The sequence below is a fragment of the Thalassophryne amazonica genome, chromosome 3 (genome assembly GCF_902500255.1).
Source record: "Thalassophryne amazonica chromosome 3, fThaAma1.1, whole genome shotgun sequence".
NCBI lineage: Eukaryota > Metazoa > Chordata > Actinopteri > Batrachoidiformes > Batrachoididae > Thalassophryne > Thalassophryne amazonica.
The window spans coordinates 141,554,203-141,574,362 of record NC_047105.1 but is presented as its reverse complement, the minus strand read 5'-3'; the positions used below and the strand labels follow the sequence as shown (position 1 = coordinate 141,574,362).

The 20,160-nt window shown below is 47.2% G+C and overlaps 1 protein-coding gene across 1 annotated transcript in view; it reads right to left on the bottom strand.

Annotated features, from left to right (window-relative positions):
• Positions 1 to 20,160, bottom strand: part of LOC117507665 (contactin-4-like) — a 641,244-nt gene that overhangs the window by 115,187 nt on the left and 505,897 nt on the right. Inside the window, 1 exon segment of the mRNA XM_034167486.1 lies at positions 18,426 to 18,576. Coding sequence (XP_034023377.1) covers positions 18,426 to 18,576 — 151 coding nt within the window.

Below are 20,160 nucleotides of genomic sequence, written 5' to 3'. Positions count from 1 at the left end.
CTGGAGTTACCTGTAAGTGCTGTGACAGTTAGAAGACGCCTGTGTGAAGCTAATTTATTTGCAAGAATCCCCTGCAAAGTCCCTCTGTTAAATAAAAGACATGTGCAGAAGAGGTTACAATTTGCCAAAGAACACATCAACCTGCCTAAAGAGAAATGGAGGAATATTTTGTGGACTGATGAGAGCAAAATTGTTCTTTTTGGGTCCAAGGGCCGCAGACAGTTTGTGAGACGACCCCCAAACTCTGAATTCAAGCCACAGTTCACAGTGAAGACAGTGAAGCATGGTGGTGCAAGCATCATGATATGGGCATGTTTCTCCTACTATGGTGTTGGGCCTATATATCGCATACCAGGTATCATGGATCAGTTTGGATATGTCAAAATACTTGAAGAGGTCATGTTGCCTTATGCTGAAGAGGACATGCCCTTGAAATGGGTGTTTCAACAAGACAATGACACCAAGCACACTAGTAAACCAGAAAAATCTTGGTTCCAAACCAACAAAATTAATGCCTCGCAGATGTGAAGAAATCATGAAAAACTGTGGTTAAACAACTAAATACTAGTTTAGTGATTCACAGGATTGCTAAAAAAGCAGTTTGAACATAATAGTTTTGAGTTTGTAGCGTCAACAGCAGATGCTACTATTATTGTGAACACCCCCTTTTCTACTTTTTTTTACTAATAGCCCAATTTCATAGCCTTAAGAGGGCATTCATGAATGCTTGTCTTATATATATCATATATATATATATATATATATACTCAACAAAAATATAACGCAACACTTTTGCTTTGCTCCCATTTTGTATGAGATGAACTCAAAGATGTAAAACTTTTTCCACATACACAATATCACCATTCCCTCAAATATTGTTCACAAACCAGTCTAAATCTGATAGTGAGCACTTCTCCTTTGCTGAGATATCCATCCACCTCACAGGTGTGCCATACACGATGCTGATTATACACCATGATTAGTGCACAGGTGTGCCTTAGACTGCCCACAATAAAAGGCCACTCTGAAGGTGCAGTTTGTTTTATTGGGGGGGATACAGTCAGTATCTGGTGTGACCACCCTTTGCCTCATGCAGTGCAAACATCTCTCTTTGCATAGAGTTGATCAGGTTGTCAATTGTGGCCTGTGGAATGGTTGGTCCACTCCTCTTCAATGGCTGTGCGAAGTTGCTGGATATTGGCAGGAACTGGTACATGCTGTCGTATACGCCGGTCCAGAGCATCCCAAACATGCTCAATGGGTGACATGTCCGGTGAGTATGCGGCCATGCAAGACTGGGACATTTTCGCTTCCAAGAATTGTGTACAGATCCTTGCAACATGGGGCCGTACACTATCCTGCTGCACATGAGGTGATGTTCTTGGATGTATGGCACAACAATGGGCCTCAGGATCTCGTCACGGTATCTCTGTGCATTCAAAATGCCATCAATAAAATGCACCTGTGTTCTTCTTCCATAACAGACGCCTGCCCATACCATAACCACACTGCCACCATGGGCCACTCGATCCACAACACTGACATCAGAAAACCGCTCACCCACACGATGCCACACACGCTGTCTGCCATCTGCCCCTGAACAGTGTGAACCAGGGATTCATCCGTGAAGAGAACACCTCTCCAACGTGCCAAACGCCTGTGAATGTGAGCATTTGCCCACTCAAGTCAGTTACGACGACGAACTGGAGTCAGGTCGAGACCCTGATGAGGACGAAGAGCATGCAGATGAGCTTCCCTGAGACGGTTTCTGACAGTTTGTGCAGAAATTCTTTGGTTATGCAAACCGATTGTTTCAACAGCTGTCCGAGTGGCTGGTCTCAGACGATCTTGGAGGTGAAAATGCTGGATGTGGAAGTCCTGGGCTGGTGTGGTTACACGTGTTGTGTGGGCCGCCAGAAGAGGAGGTACTGCTGGCCCAGTGCGGGCTTCAGGCACGAGAGGGCGCTGCCGCCACGGGGGTGACAGTTGTCACTCATTATCTCTTGACAGCTGTCACCCATCTACACTACATCATCTCACTCCATAAAGACTGGACGTCATCTCCACCTCGTTGCCGAGATATCATCTACCTGTGAAGGTAATATTCTCTGCTAAAACTGTCATAGTCTGAACTCTTTTGCAGCCGTTTTCCTGTGGTGTGCCTTATCTGCTGGATTGGCGTTTGTGTGAACAGCGACGGCTTCGCTTCACACCCAAACCAGATAAGTGGTGTAACAGGAGCTGCACGAGTGTGTGATTAGAGGTGGAGGTGACTTTCCACCTTCTGACTGTTTTGTTAGTGGGTGTGCACACACCCAATCTCACTGTTTGTGCTCCTCGCCAGCAGTACCCAGAATCCGACAGTCGGGGATGGTGATCACCTGGGAATTCGGGACTTGGCGGCTCCAGTATTCCACCAGGTTCTGTGGCGGTGGGAAATCGTGTGGTCCCCGGCTCTTCTCAGGACAGACGTCTTCTATCTCGAGTCTGCCCACACGTCACCTTGGTGGTATTGACTGCTATCAGATTCTATGATTGTCTGTATCATCGTTGTGCACATTCACAACATTAAATTGTTACCTTTTGGCTCATCTATTGACCGTTCATTTGCACCCCCTGTTGTGGGTCCGTGTCACTACACTTTCTCCAACAGGATATCTCGGCCAACGTCATGGATCCCGAGGGGCGTCAACCATCTGTTGGACAGCCAATGGAAGAGTGGTGCACAGGCGTCGGCTGGAGGCGTGATTGGTGAGTTGCAGCACATCCTCACCGCCTTTACCGCTCGGATGGACCTGATGACCGAGCAAAACATCATCCTTAATCGCAGGATGGAAGCGTGCGCTCAGGGCGCTGCTGCAGCTCCTCCTCCTGCTGACCCGGTGCCAAATACAGAAATTCCACTGGTCATTCAACAACCCCCTCCCCACCATCCCCTGAAGCATACATAAGCCCCCCAGAGCCGTACGGAGGTTGTGTGGAGACGTGCGTGGACTTTCTTATGCAGTGTTTGCTCGTCTTTGCACAGCGTCCCGTGATGTACGCGTCTGATGACAGCAAGGTGGCTTACGTGATTAATTTGCTTCGAGGTGAGGCACGTGCTTGGGCTACAGCGCTTTGGGAACAAAGTTCACGGCTCCTTGCCTCTTATACTGGGTTTGTGAGGGAGCTCAGAACTGTTTTGATCAACTAACAGAGGCGAGACCGCGTCTACCGTGCTGCTGTCAATGAGACAGGGGTGCAGGAGCGCAGCCGAATATGCAGTCGACTTCCGCATCACGGCTGCGAGATCCGGCTGGAATATGACTGCGCTCCGCGCCGCCTTCATAAACGGACTGTCGTCGGTCCTGAAGGAGCACCTGGTGGCTAAGGAGGAACCGAGGGACTGGCTGAGCTTATCGATTTGGTTATACAATTGGACAATCGGTTAGAAGAACACAGACAGGAGCGAGGCGAAGGGCGTGGTCAGGTACAAGCCGTCCCTCTTCCTCCCGGGTCCGAAAGGGAGCCGTCTTCCCCACGCTCCACAGCCACAGCACTCCGTGTGGCTACAGCTCCCCCTGCTGACGATGCTAGGGACACGAGCAGGGCCACATTCAGACAGAGGAGGCTGGTCTGCGGGGAGTGCTTTATCTGCGGCTTGAGTGAGCATCAGCAGAGAGACTGCCTCAAACAGTCAAAACACAAACGCCCCGCATTTAGAGACTGGGCTGAGGGGGGGTCAAAACATTCATGTGGGTCATACACATCTTTCAACACGACTCCCAGTTACAATCCTGAGCGGGGATTTAACCCTTCAAGCCCCAGCACTGGTGGACACGGGGTCAGAAGGGAATCTGCTGGATAGCAGATGGGCAAGGGAGGTAGGGCTCCCTCTGGTGGTGCTTTCTTCGCCAGTGAGGGTGCGAGCACTAGATGGCACTCTTCTCCCATTTATCACACACAAGACACTACCTGTAACCCTGGTAGTGTCTGGGAATCACCGGGAGGAGATTGAGTTTTTTGTAACTCCTTCTACCTCCCGCGTGATTTTGGGCTTCCCATGGATGATTAAACACAATCCCGGATTGATTGGCCGTCTGGGGGTTGTGGCTCAGTGGAGCGAACCCTGCCACCGGAATTGTTAGGATCCTCTGTTCCTCCGGTTGTAATGCTAATGGGAGGTTAAAGTCCTCCCAATCTGACGGCGGTGCCGGTTGAGTACCACGATCTTGCTGACGTCTTCAGCAAGGATCTGACGCTCACTCTTCCCCCGCACCGTCCGTACGATTGTGCCATTGATTTGGTCCCGGGCGTTGAGTTGAGCAGGCTGTACAATCTCTCACGTCCTGAGCGCGAATCAATGGAGACCTACATCCGGGACTCATTAGCTGCCGGGTTGATCCGGAATTCCACCCTCCCCGATGGGTGCAGGTTTCTTTTTGTGGGCAAGAAGATGGCGGACTCCATCCATGCAGTGATTACAGGGGGCTGAACGACATAACGGTTCGTAATCGATACCCTTTACCCCTGTTGGATTCAGTGTTCACGCCCCTGCATGGAGCCCAAATTTTCACCAAACTGGACCTTAGAATGCGTACCACCTGGTTTGGATCCGGAAGGGGACGATGGAAGATGGCATTCAACACACCATTAGGTCATTTTGAGTACCTGGTCATGCCGTTCGGCCTCCACTAACGCCCCCGCGACGTTCCAAGCATTGGTAAACGACGTCTTGCGGGACTTCCTGCACCGATTCGTCTTCGTATATCTGGATGACATACTCATATTTTCCACGGACCCTGAGACTCATGTCCAGCATGTACGTCAGGGTCCTGCAGCGGTTGTTGGAGAACCGGCTGTTTGTGAAGGGCGAGAAGTGTGAGTTTCACCGCACCTCTTTGTCCTTCCTGGGTTCATCATCTCCTCCAACTCCATCGCCCCTGATCCGCCAAGGTTGCGGCGGTGAGAGATTGGCCCAACCAACAAGCCGTAGGAAGCTGCAACAGTTCCTCGGCTTTGCAAATTTCTACAGGAGGTTCATTAAGGGCTACAGTCAGGTAGTTAGCCCCTGACAGCCCTGACCTCTCCAAAAGTCCCCCTTCACCTGGTCGGATCGGTGCGAAGCCGCGTTCAAGGAGTTGAAACGCCGGTTCTCGTCTGCACCAGTTCTGGTGCAGCCCGACCCTAGCCGCCAGTTTGTGGTTGAAGTGGACGCCTCTGACTCAGGGATAGAGCCAGTGCTATCCCAGAGCGGAGAGACCGATAAGGTTCTTCACCCGTGTGCCTACTTTTCTCGCAGGTTGACCCCAGCTGAACGGAACTATGACATCGGCAATCGAGAACTCCTTGCGGTGAAAGAGGCTCTTGAGGAGTGGAGACACCTGTTGGAGGGAGTGTCTGTGCCTTTCACGGTTTTCACTGACCATCGGAACCTGGAGTATATCAGGACTGCCAAGCGGCTGAACCCCAGGCAAGCCCGCTGGTCACTGTTCTTCGGGCGTTTTGACTTCCGAATCACCTCCCACCCCGGGACCAAAAACCAGAGATCGGATGCATTGTCCCGGGTGCATGAAGACGAAGTCAAGACTGAGCTGTCGGATCCACCGGAGCCCATCATTCCAGAGTCCACTATCGTGGCCACCCTCACCTGGGACGTGGAGAAGACCGTCCGGGAGGCCCTGGCATGGAGCCCGGACCCCGGAACAGGGCCGAAGAACAGACTCTACGTCCCACCAGAGGCAAGAGCTGCTGTCTTGGATTTCTGTCACGGTTCTAAGCTCTCCTGTCATCCGGGGGTGTGAAGGACCGTGGCAGTGGTCCGGCAGCGCTTCTGGTGGGCGTCCCTGGAGGCCGATGTCCGGGGATATATCCAGGCCTGCACCACCTGTGCCAGGGGCAAGGCAGACCATCAGAAGGCACAGGGACTTCTTCAGCCACTTCCTGTGCCTCATCGCCCCTGGTCCCACATCGGTCTGATTTTGTCATGGCCTACCGCCGTCCCAGGGCATGACGACCTCTTCACTGATAGTGGACCGGTTTTCCAAGGTGGCTACTCGTGGCCCTCCCGAAGCTCCCCACGGCCCAGGAGACTGCAGACCCTCCTGGTCCACCACGTCGTCCGTCTGCATGGGACTACCTACCGACATAGTCTATGATGTGGTCCCAGTCTCCTCACAGTAGGAGGAGCTTCTGCAGGAACTGGGGGCCACTGTGAGCCTCTCGTCCGGGTCTCACCCGCAGACCAATGGACAGGCGAACGGGCCAATCAGGAATGGAGCAAGCCCTGCGCTGTGTGACGTCCGCACACCCGAGACCTGGAGTGAACACTTGGCCTGGATCGAGTATGCGCATAACAGCCAGGTGTCCTCTGCCACCGGCCTCTCCCCATTTGAGGTGTGTTTGGGTATCAGCCCCATGTTCCCTGGTGGAGGGACGGAGGTCGGTGTTGCCACTCGGTCCAGGCCCACCTGCGGAAGTGCCGTCGGGTGTGGCGCTCCGCCCGTTCTGCCTTGTTGAAGGCCCGGACGAGGGCGAAGACACATGCAGACCGCCGGCGATCCCCGGCCCCTGCTTACCAGCCCGGGCAGAAGGTGTGGCTATCCACGAAGGACATCCCCCTCCAGGTGGACTCCCCGAAACTCAAGGACAGGTATATTGGGCCATACAAGATCCTCAAAATCCTCAGTCCTGCCGCAGTGAAGCTCCAACTCCCGGCTTCACTGCGGATCCACCCGGTCTTTCGTGTGTCAAGGATCAAACCTCACCACACCTCACCCCTCTGTGCTCCCGGACCGGCGCCGCCTCCTGCCCGGATCATCGACGGGGAGCCGGCTTGGACGGTGCGCCGGCTCCTGGACGTCCGTCGGATGGGCCGGGGGTTCCAGTATTTGGTGGACTGGGAGGGGTATGGACCCGAAGAACGCTCCTGGGTGAAGAGGAGCTTCATCCTGGATCCGGCCCTCCTGGCCGATTTCTACTGCCGTCACCCGGACAAGCCTGGTCGGGTGCCAGGAGGCGCCCGTTGAGGGGGGGGTCCTGTTTGTGGGCCGCCAGAAGAGGAGGTACTGCTGGCCCACCACCAGAGGGCGCCCTGCCTGAAGTGCGGGCTTCAGGCACGAGAGAGCGCTGCCGCCACGGACACAGCTGGGGGTGACAGCTGGACATGACTCTCATTATCTCTTGACAGCTGTCACCCATCTACACTACATCATCTCACTCCATAAAGACCGGACATCATCTCCACCTTGTTGCTGAGATATCATCTACCTGTGAAGGTAATATTCTCTACTGTATCTAAAACTGTCATAGTCTGAACTCTTTTTGCAGCCGTTTTCCTGTGGTGTGCCTTATCTGCTGGATTGGCGTTTGGTGTGAACAGCGACGGCTTCGCTTCACACCCAAACCAGATAAGTGGTGTAACAGGAGCTGCACGAGTGTGTGATTAGAGGTGGAGGTGACTTTCCACCTTCTGACTGTTTTTGTTGCTGGGTGTGCACACACCCACATCTCACTGTTTGTGCTTCTCGCCAGCAGTACCAGATCCGACAGTCGGGGACGGTGATCACCTGGGAATTCGGGACTTGGCGGCTCCAGTATTCACCAGGTTCTGTGGCGGTGGAAATCGTGTGGTCCCGGCTCTTCTCAGGACAGACGTCTTCTATCCTCGAGCCTGCCCACACGTCACCTTGGTGTATTGACTGCTATCAGATTCTGTGATTGTCTGTATCATCGTTGTGCACATTCACAACATTAAATTGTTACCTTTTGGCTCATCTATTGAGTTTATTTGTGCCCCCTGTTGTGGGACCATGTCACTACACTTTCTCCAACAACACGTGGTCTGTGGTTGTGAGGCTGGTTGGATGTACTGCCAAATTCTCTGAAACGCCTTTGGAGACGGCTTATGGTAGAGAAATGAAAATTCAGTACACGAGCAACAGCTCTGGTTGACATTCCTGCTGTCAGCATGCCAATTTCACGCTCCCTCAAATCTTGCGACATCTGTGGCATTGTGCTGTGTGATAAAACTGCACCTTTCAGAGTGGCCTTTTATTGTGGGCAGTCTAAGGCACACCTGTGCACTAATCATGGTGTCTAATCAGCATCTTGATATGGCACACCTGTGAGGTGGGATGGATTATCTCAGCAAAGGAGAAGTGCTCACTATCACAGATTTAGACTGGTTTGTGAACAATATTTGAGGGAAATGGTGATATTGTGTATGTGGAAAAAGTTTTAGATCTTTGAGTTCATCTCATACAAAATGGGAGCAAAACCAAAAGTCTTGCATTTATATTTTTGTTGAGTGTATATATATATATATATGGCTGGCTGCTCTCAGCCATCAGTTGCAGGCGTTTGCCGCCTGCAACGAGGTCTCGCTGCTCTCAGCCATCAGCTCACACTCTGTGCACACGGGCCTCCGCCAGCAGATGTTCAATTAGAAACAAATGAGCAAATGAGAGATGTGACAAGAAAAAAGTGACATTTCAAGCTGATGAAATGTTTTTTTAATAAACCATATCAGCACGTACCTTAAACCTGAAACAGCAGCACAACGGATCATTTAATCACCGTCTTTATTAATACACCTGTTTCCATAAAACGCTGATTAATCCCAAGTCCTCATAAAATTAAGCCCCGAGACTTTCGATGAGACTCGCATTAAAGTCTCCTTGAAACCGAGATGAGCTGCGCGGCGAGTTCACTGCCTCGGCCACGTGTCTGGAGATCTTGTGACGGCAATTCTTCCTTAAGTGCGTCTGGCGGAGCAGATGGGCTCATAAATGGAGATTGCTCCTCCACGTATGTGACCGCTATGCTTATTTGCCGCGCCAATGTCGGAGGGGCATCCTGTGCGACACGCAGGCGGCAGGTCACCACGACGATGAGACAATCAGCTCACATACACAAAAGCCCTCTGCTCTGTTTGACACCCAGAATTCCACACAGATGGACAGCTGAAGCGCTAAACACCACGCAGGTAAAGCAGAAGTAAAGTGCGCTCATCTGAGCAGGTCGTGTACCGAGCAACACAAAGAAACACCAACAATCTCCTCAGCAGTGTGTGATTTCTGCAGGAAAATTGTCCCACTTTGAATCCACAGGCCCATCAGCGTGTCACACCGATCAGATTTCTTTACGGAACGACAAAAGTGCTGTTTGGACATGTTAACCACAGCGGAGACGCAACAAAACACAAGCAGCGACACGCACTGCATCCTGCCCTGAGTGTGCGCGTACACACACACACACACACACACACACACACACACACACACACACACACACACACACACACACACACACACACACACACACACAGTCTAGATGCTGCATTTTATCTCTCTGAAGTCAGAGACATTTGTCTGAAACATGTTTCACTCAGATTCATTTTCAATTAGAGATGAAAGTGAGATAATGTTCTTTTATTACTGGCAGACATCCATCAGCAGGGGGCGCTCACACATTACTAATGTCATGTTCAGACACTTCCTGACTTTGCTGTTGATACTGTGGCCACCTGACAGAAGCTGGAGGTCATGTGATCACCCGTTCCATCTGTGTTCAGATGCTAAAACTGAAAATGTGTCTTTCAGATTACAGTGACATTTTGTAGACATGTGTTCGCTGGATTATGGAGGAGATTAACAAAAGTCTGCAGTGAACTGATTTCTATTACTTTGAATTCTTTGTTCTGTTTCTTGGACATGTGTCGTAAAGGGCCCTATCTTGAATTTCTATAGAACATGGTCTGCAGTGCGTTTGTAGTTCAAATGCATTTGAAGATGTGTCCAACTCCATTTTGTCATTTATACAGTCTAATGTAGTGCCCAGGGTGCAAAGTGGTTATATTTATTCAGAGATTTAGTCCTAGAGGTGTCATCTTTCTTTGGCTTGGGGGTCCAAATCTAACCTTTCATCCACATTGTGACACCTGGGTAATGGATCAAGTAAGGGATTGCCTGTTGGGGTAAAGTACGGTGGGGACCTAGTGTCCACTCTGGCTGCTACATTCACGATGAAGAAGAGACAGCTAAAGGGGTTTTGGTTAAAAAAGAAGTCCTTAATGATGGGTCAGGCAGAGGAGGTGATGGCTTCTAACCCAGTGGCAGTGATGGGGGATGAAGGCTGCAGCAGGTCCACAGGCCCAAATGTCTGGGATTTCCCATCATCAGACCAGGCTGAGGAGCTGTTAAGGTCTGTGCGTTCATCGACATCACCACGTCAAACAAACTCACACACATTAAAGCAAACATACTAAATGGACAAAACGCTGTGTGCACTCTGAGCGTTTTCATGAGTGTTTTGGCACTTCCTCAGTGGGGAGGAGGAGTAACAGGAAGACAGAGGATGGGAAGGAGAGGAAGAGTAGGAGCCAGTAAACCAGTAGCAATCAATATGTCTGGTATTTATATTTATATTTGTAAATTGTTTTTTTTTACTTTCATATTTGATGCTCTGTGTGCTTCTTACCCTGTGTGCTGCTATACAATGCTGCTGGAACCTCAATTTCTCTGATGGAGTCTTTCCAAGAGATCAGTAAAGTTCTATCTTATCTAATCTAATCTAACAAATAAAGTAAAATAAATACTCAAACACAGAAAAGGGAGGAGACCACAATGTTCCTTCTGACACGCCCACCCACTTGCTCATTTGTGTGAGCTCGTCGGTGATGTGATGTCCATATTGACATGATCACACCCACTACAGTGTTACATGCTTGTCTGGTATTTATATTTATATTTGCAAATTGTGTGTGTGTGTTTTTTTACTTTCGTTTTTGTGTGCTTCGTACCCTGTGTGCTGCTATACAATGTGCTGTACCCTGAGGGAGTCTTCCCAAGGGACCATTAATGTTCTTTTTGAGCTAATCTAATCTAAATTTCTGTTTCTGTTTACACACAAACCTTAAAAAAAAAACAAAAAAAAAACTCAGGTCCATGTTGAGGTGTTTTAATGGATGAAGAAACAAACAAAAGAACTGCCTGTAGATTTCTCACATGCAGGTGGGCAATTCTATGGTAATGGAATTACAAAAGCAGCAAAATCTGGACATATGTCATTTAACCACGACAGATTAGCTCAGATTGTAATTCCGTTACCACAGAATAGCCCAGGTGTAACTAATCTCAAACTATCATCTATGTGGGAAAGAAATTTCTCTGGAAATCTGATACGGTGAATTTTCACACCTAATTATCAACTCTCACTTCCCACAATCCATTTCATGCCTTCATTAACTCCTCGGGTGTGGAAGCTCAGCATCACTTTTAGATCTGTGCAGTTCAATAAAGTGTGTGATGCAGGACAAAGCAAAGCTTTTTATTATTTCACCTTTAATGAAAGAAGATATGTGACTTTTGATATCACTGTTACCGTGCAGACATTTTGTCTAACTTTTGTCGAACTTCCCTGCCTTCTGTTATGTTTTGTTTCCGTGTGCTGCCTCACATCTGCAAGTCTGCTAATCCAGAGCGAAAGGGAAGGACGGAACTTTGAACAAATGTTTCCTTGGCAACAAGCTTCCTGCACTCATCTTGTTCAAAGATGTCATTCAAACTGTTACACTCCCAAGTGTGCAATCGCTACCACAGACTGGTGCAAAAAATTACACAGCGCACAAAATCAAAAGGTGTGTAACAGCAGCAGATAGCAATGTGTGGCTCACTGCACACACACACACACACACACACTGCACCTTCTCCCTCACGGTTGTGTTAAGTGTTTGTTCAGATTTAAGTTGTGATTAGGTTTTCATTGTTTAATTGACCCGACCAAAGCTGAGAGCGGTGCTCAAACTGCGGTGCATGGACCCTCAGCGGTCATAAATTCTCTTTCTTTTTCTGTATTAAATTCACCCAGAAATGATTTATTTTGACTTAAATGCTAACTTGAAATGAGTCTTTTAAACTCCTGCAGGTTGTTTGTTGAGGAGCAGCTTTGGGTTTGATCACCTCAGAACCAGTGATGGAGAATAAATATGGTTCATGAAGATCACTCAAAGAACCACCAGCATCACGTGCAAGATAAGGCGAGCTGTCGGAGAAAAGAGCAGATCATCAAATCCAGTTCAGAGAATAGAAAGATGTGGATTCCTTAAACATATTTTGGCCATCGGGTATTCCGAGGACTTTGCGTCCACTGGTCCATCTGTGCTCAGCATAACTCCAGTTGTACATACACATGAAATCAGTTAACAGAAATAAAACTTCAATTTCAGGTATTTGCAGAACATTAAACCATATTTTAAATATATGGGGGGGGGCAGGAAATTAACCACAGCAGGCTGAATAACAACAATGGACACATGGTGGACTTGCACAGAGTAACGTTTAAGCCAACAGCCGTGAGGGTTACAGACGGTCTGGAGGTCCACCTGCAAAAATTTTGGCAAGTGTGGAATAAATATTATTGGTCACATGGTGCATTTATGTTTGGAAACCTTTCACCCCGGTGACCTTGACCTTTTCAAACAACCAAATGAAAGCACACAGATTTGGAGTTTGCACCAACGTGTGTGAATAAAGACACAAGCGGCAGCATCAGAGCGCTCTGACAACTAAGAAAGGGATTTGTTCTTGCCACACCCAAATCCCTTTAATGCTTCCCTGCAGGAATAAACACTTTCTTCAAAGATTCCACAGATCCAGAACAAATGGATGCATGAGTGGTGAAGCCCACAAACACTCTAGGACTTTAAGAGATAGTGTCTTAAGCAGAACGGTGGATCCCGTAGCGGCTCACGAGACGACAGCTGCATGTGGTGCGAGGGCTCGAACACACTTGATGTCTTGCTGGTGTGACATGGTGAACGGGGCTGTTTTTGAGCCCGCACCTGACACGGCCCACTTCCACACTCATCAGCAGCCCTGCTCAGCTCTGCGCTCTCAGCTGCTTTGTTCCAGCTGATGTCATCTAAACCGCGTCCCTGCAGGGTTGTCTGGGGTAGATAAGACATCCCCTCCCTTCACCGCTCTCCCGCAGGAAAGAAAAAAAGGGGGCTGCTGCTATGAAGATGGATTACCCAGCTGGTGACACCAGCTCCCGTTCTGCCGGAGCCACTGTGGAGTGCTAATGCAATTACAGCAATTAATCTTCAACAAAAGGGGTTCGCGGCTCCCCCTTATGATTTTGCACCTTCGCGTGCAGGTGCGAACCCAAACACAGCTGAGGAAAGAACAGCGTTTCGCCAGCCATGTGCAGTTCTCTCACTTCATTCATTGTTTTCCAAACGTTTACACTGAGCACAGTCGTCAAGCTGCAGCAGCACCACAGTTATCAGGACCAGCAGTAAAGAACCAGTTACGGCCCCCTGACACGAGCATGATTTGATTTCATGCATTAGCATGACCTGCTTCGTGCTGGAGTGCAAACTCATCTTCAACGGGTGCAGACTTAAGAGAGGTGCCGGTGCGTGCACACACAGAGAATTTTTAAATGTTCAAAAATCTTTCACACACAAATGTCATGCTCCGTGGCGCGATCTAATCACCAACACGATGTGCAGCTCATCAAGTGGAGTAAGAAGTGAACAGAGCGAGTGGTGACATCAGCGGATCGCATCAGAGTGCAGCTCGTCTGAACGATTAGAACAAGAAGAGAAATCTCTCATAAACATACATTAACAGCTGCAGAGAAGAAGGAAAGAAAACGCAACTCTTTTACCAAAGCCATGACAAGGTAAACATGACAAATAATTACATTTTTAGGCTGAAGCTGGAGCGGTCCTCTGTGATTCAGGAAGTGATTACAGCCGTTGTAAATGGCCAGTTTACAGTGTTATTCACAGTGTCCAGCACAGAGCACGTGGCAGCAAAATGACAACTGCATGAGGTGATTTTTCAGGCAAGCTGGAAAGGCCTTTATTTTGGAAATTACAGGTCACATGACACACAGAAAGCATCACGACATAAGAATGACACGACCCATCATGTATTTTAGAATGCTGGCTTCTCATGGAGCAACACTGTTTTCATGTGGACAAAAAAAAGCAGGGTGATACTCACACATACACACACGACCCACAAAATCACCATCACAGTGCATTTTAATCACATGTACCAGCACGACCCACAAAACCGCCATCGCAGTGCGTTACATTCACCCATACACGCAACAACCCGCATGACCTCCATCGCAGTCCATTATAATCAGACTTCAGACAACTTTATTGATCCCAAAAAAGGGCAATTACGTTTACACTCCAAATACCTCAGACAAGATACAGCAATTAATCCACAATTATTACTTGTTAACGTAATAATGGCACACATCAAAATTAAAGACAACACATATACGAGGTCTGTTAGAAAAGTATCCGACCTTTTTATTTTTTTCAAAAACATGATGGATTTGAATCACATGTGCTTACATGAGCCAACCTTGAACCTTCGTGTGCATGCGTGATTTTTTTCACGCCTGTCGATTGTGTCATTTGCTTGTATGCAGCCTTTGTGTAAGGATGGGTGGAGTCTCTCGTCGTTTTTTTTTTCTTTGCAAGGAAATGGCGGAACGACTGGAGCAGCGTGACTGCATCAAATTTTGCCAGAAACTGGGTGACAGCCAGGTGGAAATCATTTGAAATATTCAGACGGCTTTTGGTGACGATCCTATGGGCATCACACAGATTAAGGAGCGGTACAACCGGTTTAAAGATGTCCGCACAACGGTGGACAGCGCGCTGTGCCGGAGGTCGGCCATCAACATGCTGAAATGACCGGATCATTCCAAAGTGAACTCTGTGGTGATGTGGGACCGTCGTGTGACTAACCGAGAAATTGCGGAAGAGGTGGACATCAGCACTTTTTCGATGAAAAGAGCTGCAGCGATATTCATTGGCACGAAGCTGATGGCACAGCAAAAGTGCCTCCTTGTTGAAGCCTCACAGGACATGTTGTGACATGCCCAGCTCGTCCACCATTCAGAAGATTCAGACGGCTTTCGGTGGCTTTTCAGTCGTGTGACTATCCAAGAAATTGTTGACGAGGTGGGCAGGTCACAACTAACTGGGTAACTGCTATCGGAGTGCGTTTAATCACAGGTACACACACCGACCCAACATAACGGCCATCACAGTGTGTTATATTCATATGTACATGCATCGGCCCACATAACTGCCATCACAATGTGTTATAATCACATGTACACGCACACACAGACCCATGTAACTGCCATCGTAGTGTGTTTATAATCACATGTACACACGCCGACCTGCGTAATCACCATTGCAGTGTGTTATAATCACATGTTCACGCACTGACATGTGTAACCTCCATGGCAGTGTGTTATAAACAATCACACGTACACGCACCAACCCGCATAGCTGCCATCCCAGTGTGTTATAATCACACATACTTGCACCGACCCATGTAACCCTCATCGCAATGTGTTACAATCAGACATACACATACTGACCTGCGTAACCTGCATCGCACTGCGCTACAATCACACGTATACACACCGAACCGCATAACTGCCATCACAGTGCCGTACAATCACATGTACACGCACTGACATGCGTAACCTCCATGGCAGTGTGTTATAAACGCATGTACACATACCAACCCGCGTAACCTTCATCGCACTGCACTACAATCAACCGCATAGCTGCCATCCCAGTGTGTTATAATCACATGTACACGTGCCGACCTGCGTAATCGCAGCCCAGTCTCACGTTTTTTTTTTCGTGGTCCTGTGATGAAATGAGTCAAATTTTTGTGACGGGGTGTTTTTTCTCACTATTCCTAACCCTACTCCTACCCCGACCCTAACCTTAACCATAACCTAATCTTAGTCTTTCCCCCACCCTAACCATAACCACCCCGACCCCCACCACTTCACTTTTAATTTTGTGCAGCCGTTACGGAATGAATTAGAATGAATTCGTGCTGCCGTGATGAAAATGAGGTGCTTTTCGTCACAATATCACGAACCAATAGATTAATGTATATTTCGTGCTGCTGAATCTCGACGCCGTGAGACCAGGTTGGTAATCGCTACTGTAGTGTGTTATAATCACATGTACACAGGCCGACCTGTGTAACTGCCATCGCAGTGCGTTACAATCACATGTACACGCACCGACCAATGTAATCGCCATCGCAGTGTTACAATTACAGGTACACACACCAACCCACGTATCCGTCATCGCAGTTTGTTATAATCACATTTACACACACCAACCCCCATAACCATCATCGCAGTGCGTTGTAATCACATGTACATGCACCGACCTGCGTAATCTGCAGGAAACATTTGACACAAACTCCATGTATAAAAAATATTTCCCATTCATGGAAATTTTTCCTCATCGCGTAACCAAGTGAGTCATTATCCAGCAAAGATTCAGCAAAAGACACAAAACCAGGAAATTTTTCTTTAAGTTACAGTTACAACAAAGCAACTGAAAAATCTAAATCATTTTAGAGGAATTCATGAATTACTCTTCAGTGATTTATTTATTTGTTTTCTTGTTCAGACTTTGTGAGACTTTCAAACCAGTAAATGCAGCAATACAAATCCAGCAATGTATCACATCTTCCTTTTCATATTTTATAGCACAGTTAGTTACATTTTCCATGAAGGTGTCCATTCGTGTAAAACCAAAGACTAAGGGAAAATCAATCCAAATGATGAGTTTAAGTGGTCCAGGTGCTGTGCAGGTTGATCTGTGATGGATGTGGTGCAGGGCGAGTGAAGGGCAGCAGCAGCAAAACCACCATGCAAATTCCTCGTCACTTTGTCTGAAGAGCAACAACACTGCTTTGTATGTATGCAAAGACACTGTGCACATAGGGCTGCTGTCAGAGCCGAGTCACGCTCGAGCTGTGACACCCAACGGGTGACCTCTGTTTGCATCCAGGCCAGACTTCACGCATCACTCAGACAGACGCACACAAACATGGGTGTGGCAGAGGTCAAACATGACATGAGGTTAAAATCATCTCCATAGCCTCGAAGTCTGGCAACCTGTCAGAAGTGGAGTCATTTGATTTCTGCAGCTCTTATCTTCCCCGCTGAGGTGAAAAGTGCTTGATTAGCACATTGGATTCACTCAGCAGCCGGTGAGTTTGGCTGCTGCTGAAGTTAAAACAGCCCAAACCCCATTAAGCATTTGTCATTTCAGCTTCAAGGTGCTTTTCTCTTCGCTGCGCATGAAGTGTCTTCACCACCTTTGAGGTCTGTGTCCAAACCTGTCCAACGACCAACAGCAAATAGCACACGACAACCACACATCTTGTTTTTATCAAAACAAGAAGTTCTTATTCTGAAAAGTTCAGCTGATGAAAATGTGCCTAAATAACTTGATCAACACTGGCATTTCATTAGAATTTTATTTATTGAAAGGTATCAGAGGGCTGATTCATACTCTGTGTGCACTACACACTACAATATAAATGTACAAGTAAATATACACTCACTGGACACTTTATTAGGTATGCCTAGTATCAGGTGGGCCTCCCTTTGTCCTTCAAAACTGCCTTAAATTTTTCATGGCATAGATTCAACAAGGTTTTGGAAGCGTTCCTCAGAGATGTTGGTCCATACTGACATGATAGCATCACATAGTCGCCCATTCCACCAGTCTGCCCATTCTCCTCTAACCTCTGACACCAACAAGGCATTTTCATCTACACAACTGCCGCTCACTGGATATCTCTAGGGTTTACAGAGAATGGGCCAAAAAGGGCCATTCTCTGTAAACCAACAGAGAATGGCCTGTTGGCATGTTGGCGAACACCCTGCATGTTCGCCAACATGCAGGGTGATAATTGAGTTCACAGTACTGAGGGGTCAGGATGTCCTTAAACAGAAGGCAGCTCGCGAGGTGTCGAGGTGTCTTTGAGCAGAAAGGAGATGGCACCAGTTGGTGTAACACGTGGCCGAGCTTTTGTACGGTGAAATAAACTTGGACTGTGTCACCACAGCTGGCCGACCCTGCTGGTAATAAGAAACCGTGCAGCTTGTTCCCTGTGAAGTGGCAAAGGTCTATTTATTCTTGCTGCAGATCATTTTGATATATTTTGTTGTAGTAAGCATAATGTTTCACTCCAGGTTGACTGTATATGAGTTTTATCGATTACCTTGGTTTTCACGTATGTGGTGAGTGCAATCTCTCTCCAAAATGTTAATGCATTCCGAGCAAAGGAGCAGCAGGAGATATATATATATATATATCTATATATATATAGATATATATATATATTGTGCATTGTGCATGCTTAACATGTCCACTATTATGCCCATCTGGGGAGAAACATCACACTGGAGGTAATTTACATGTGCAACAGATTTAAATTTCAACAAGATGTTACAGCTGCAACGAGCAAATGGTGTTTAGCATAAGATCTGTCAGGATGAAAAACATGAGCTGCAGGCATATCCCTAACAAGCCCAAGGGAATGAAAACGTGCAGCGCGGCATGCACCAGTGTTCAGTACCTGTTACTTTCTTGGAGGGCTTCACTGTCCTTTCGCCAAGAGATCGCACCCCAAGGAGACATCTTGGGCTTGCACTCGATAAGTGTGTCTCCTCCCACTTTCACCAGCGTCTGGCTCCTCAGCTGGTTGTGCGAGAAATCTGGGGCAACAGCTGCGACAAGAGCAGTATATTAAAGTCAGAGTGTGCACAACTCGCACGCTTCTTTTACACAGAACCATCACTGATAAAAATCCCACAATTTCAACACATCTATGGACTGGCAAAAGCAACAGTCAACCTGAGAAATGAGGACAGAACCTCATTTATCCAAAGACAGTTAAATGGGGTTGGGATTTTTAAGGACATACAGTGAGTGCAATAACAACAAATATATCAAAACAGACCAAATGCAAACGTAGATATTTGATGTTAGACTGCTGTATTTTCCAGAGTATAAGTCATGCTTTTTTTTTACTCATTTGGGAGGTCCTGCATCTTATATACCAAAAAAAGTCACATGTTTGCTACCACAATTTATATATGACTTTCTCAAGAATCAAAGCACTAAAGAAAATAAACTAAATAAATGCCAATAATATAAAGTACATAAGTGACCAGCTGGCGCTCAGCCTGGGTTCGTGTGTCATACATCATACAGACAAAGTGAGGAACCTTTGGGTAATTTTTGATTCCACATTGTCCTTTGACCTCCACATCAGGGATGTTATGAGAACTGCTTTTGTCCATCTGTGAAATATAGCGAGGAGCCTTCCCATCCTGTCTATGGCTGATGCTGAGACCCTGATTCATGCTTTTGTTTCTTCTAGACTGGATTACTGTAATGTCCTATTTTCATTCAGGGTTACCACAGTCCAGCATTAGGGGTCTTCAGCTAGTTCAGAACGCTGCTGCCAGACTTTTGACACGAAGCAGAAGATCTGAACATATCACACCTATTTTGTCGTCTTTACACTGGCTCCCTGTTTCTGTGAGAGCAGATTTTAAGGTTTTATTATTGACTTGTAAAGCTGTTCATGGACTGGCACTGTCTTATCTGGCCGATGTGATGGAACCCTACGTGCCAGCCTGGGATTTGCGGTCGCAGGATGTGGGACTTCTCCATGTTCCCAGGGTGAAGAAGAAGCCAGCGGGTCAAAGAGCCTTTTCTTATCGTGCACCCACCTTGTGGAACAATCTTCCTGTGACTGTGAGGCAGTCAGAGTCCGCTGGCATTTTTTAAGTCAAGACTTAAAACCTATTTTTATTCTCTTTCTTATGAATAGTTTTTATTTTTTAATCTATTTTATTCTTTTACTTCTGTTTTTAATTATGTATTTGAATTTGAATTGTACTTATTTATTTTAATTTTTTATGTTGAACTGTTGTGTGTGAGGTGCCTCGAGACGGCTTTTGTTGTTATTTGGTGCTTTATAAGGTGATTAAATTGAACTGAATTGAATACATGACAACAATGCGCAAAATCCCAAATAAAAGAGCTGATAATACAGAAAAAAGGTATGATACAGTATGCATCATGAAGTTACACTTTCATGAAATACTTTACCAAGTCACCATTGATGCCCTTGTGTGTTTTTTTAAAATTCATTTAAAAAAGTCATTAAAAAAATAATGAATGTGTTCTTGGCATTTTGTAAGCAATGGCTCATATCTGGACGGGTTCTTGCACGATCAATCAGTTTTTGAGAACTGCCTACTCCAAGGCAGATGTACCACATCACATCATACTGTTATTTC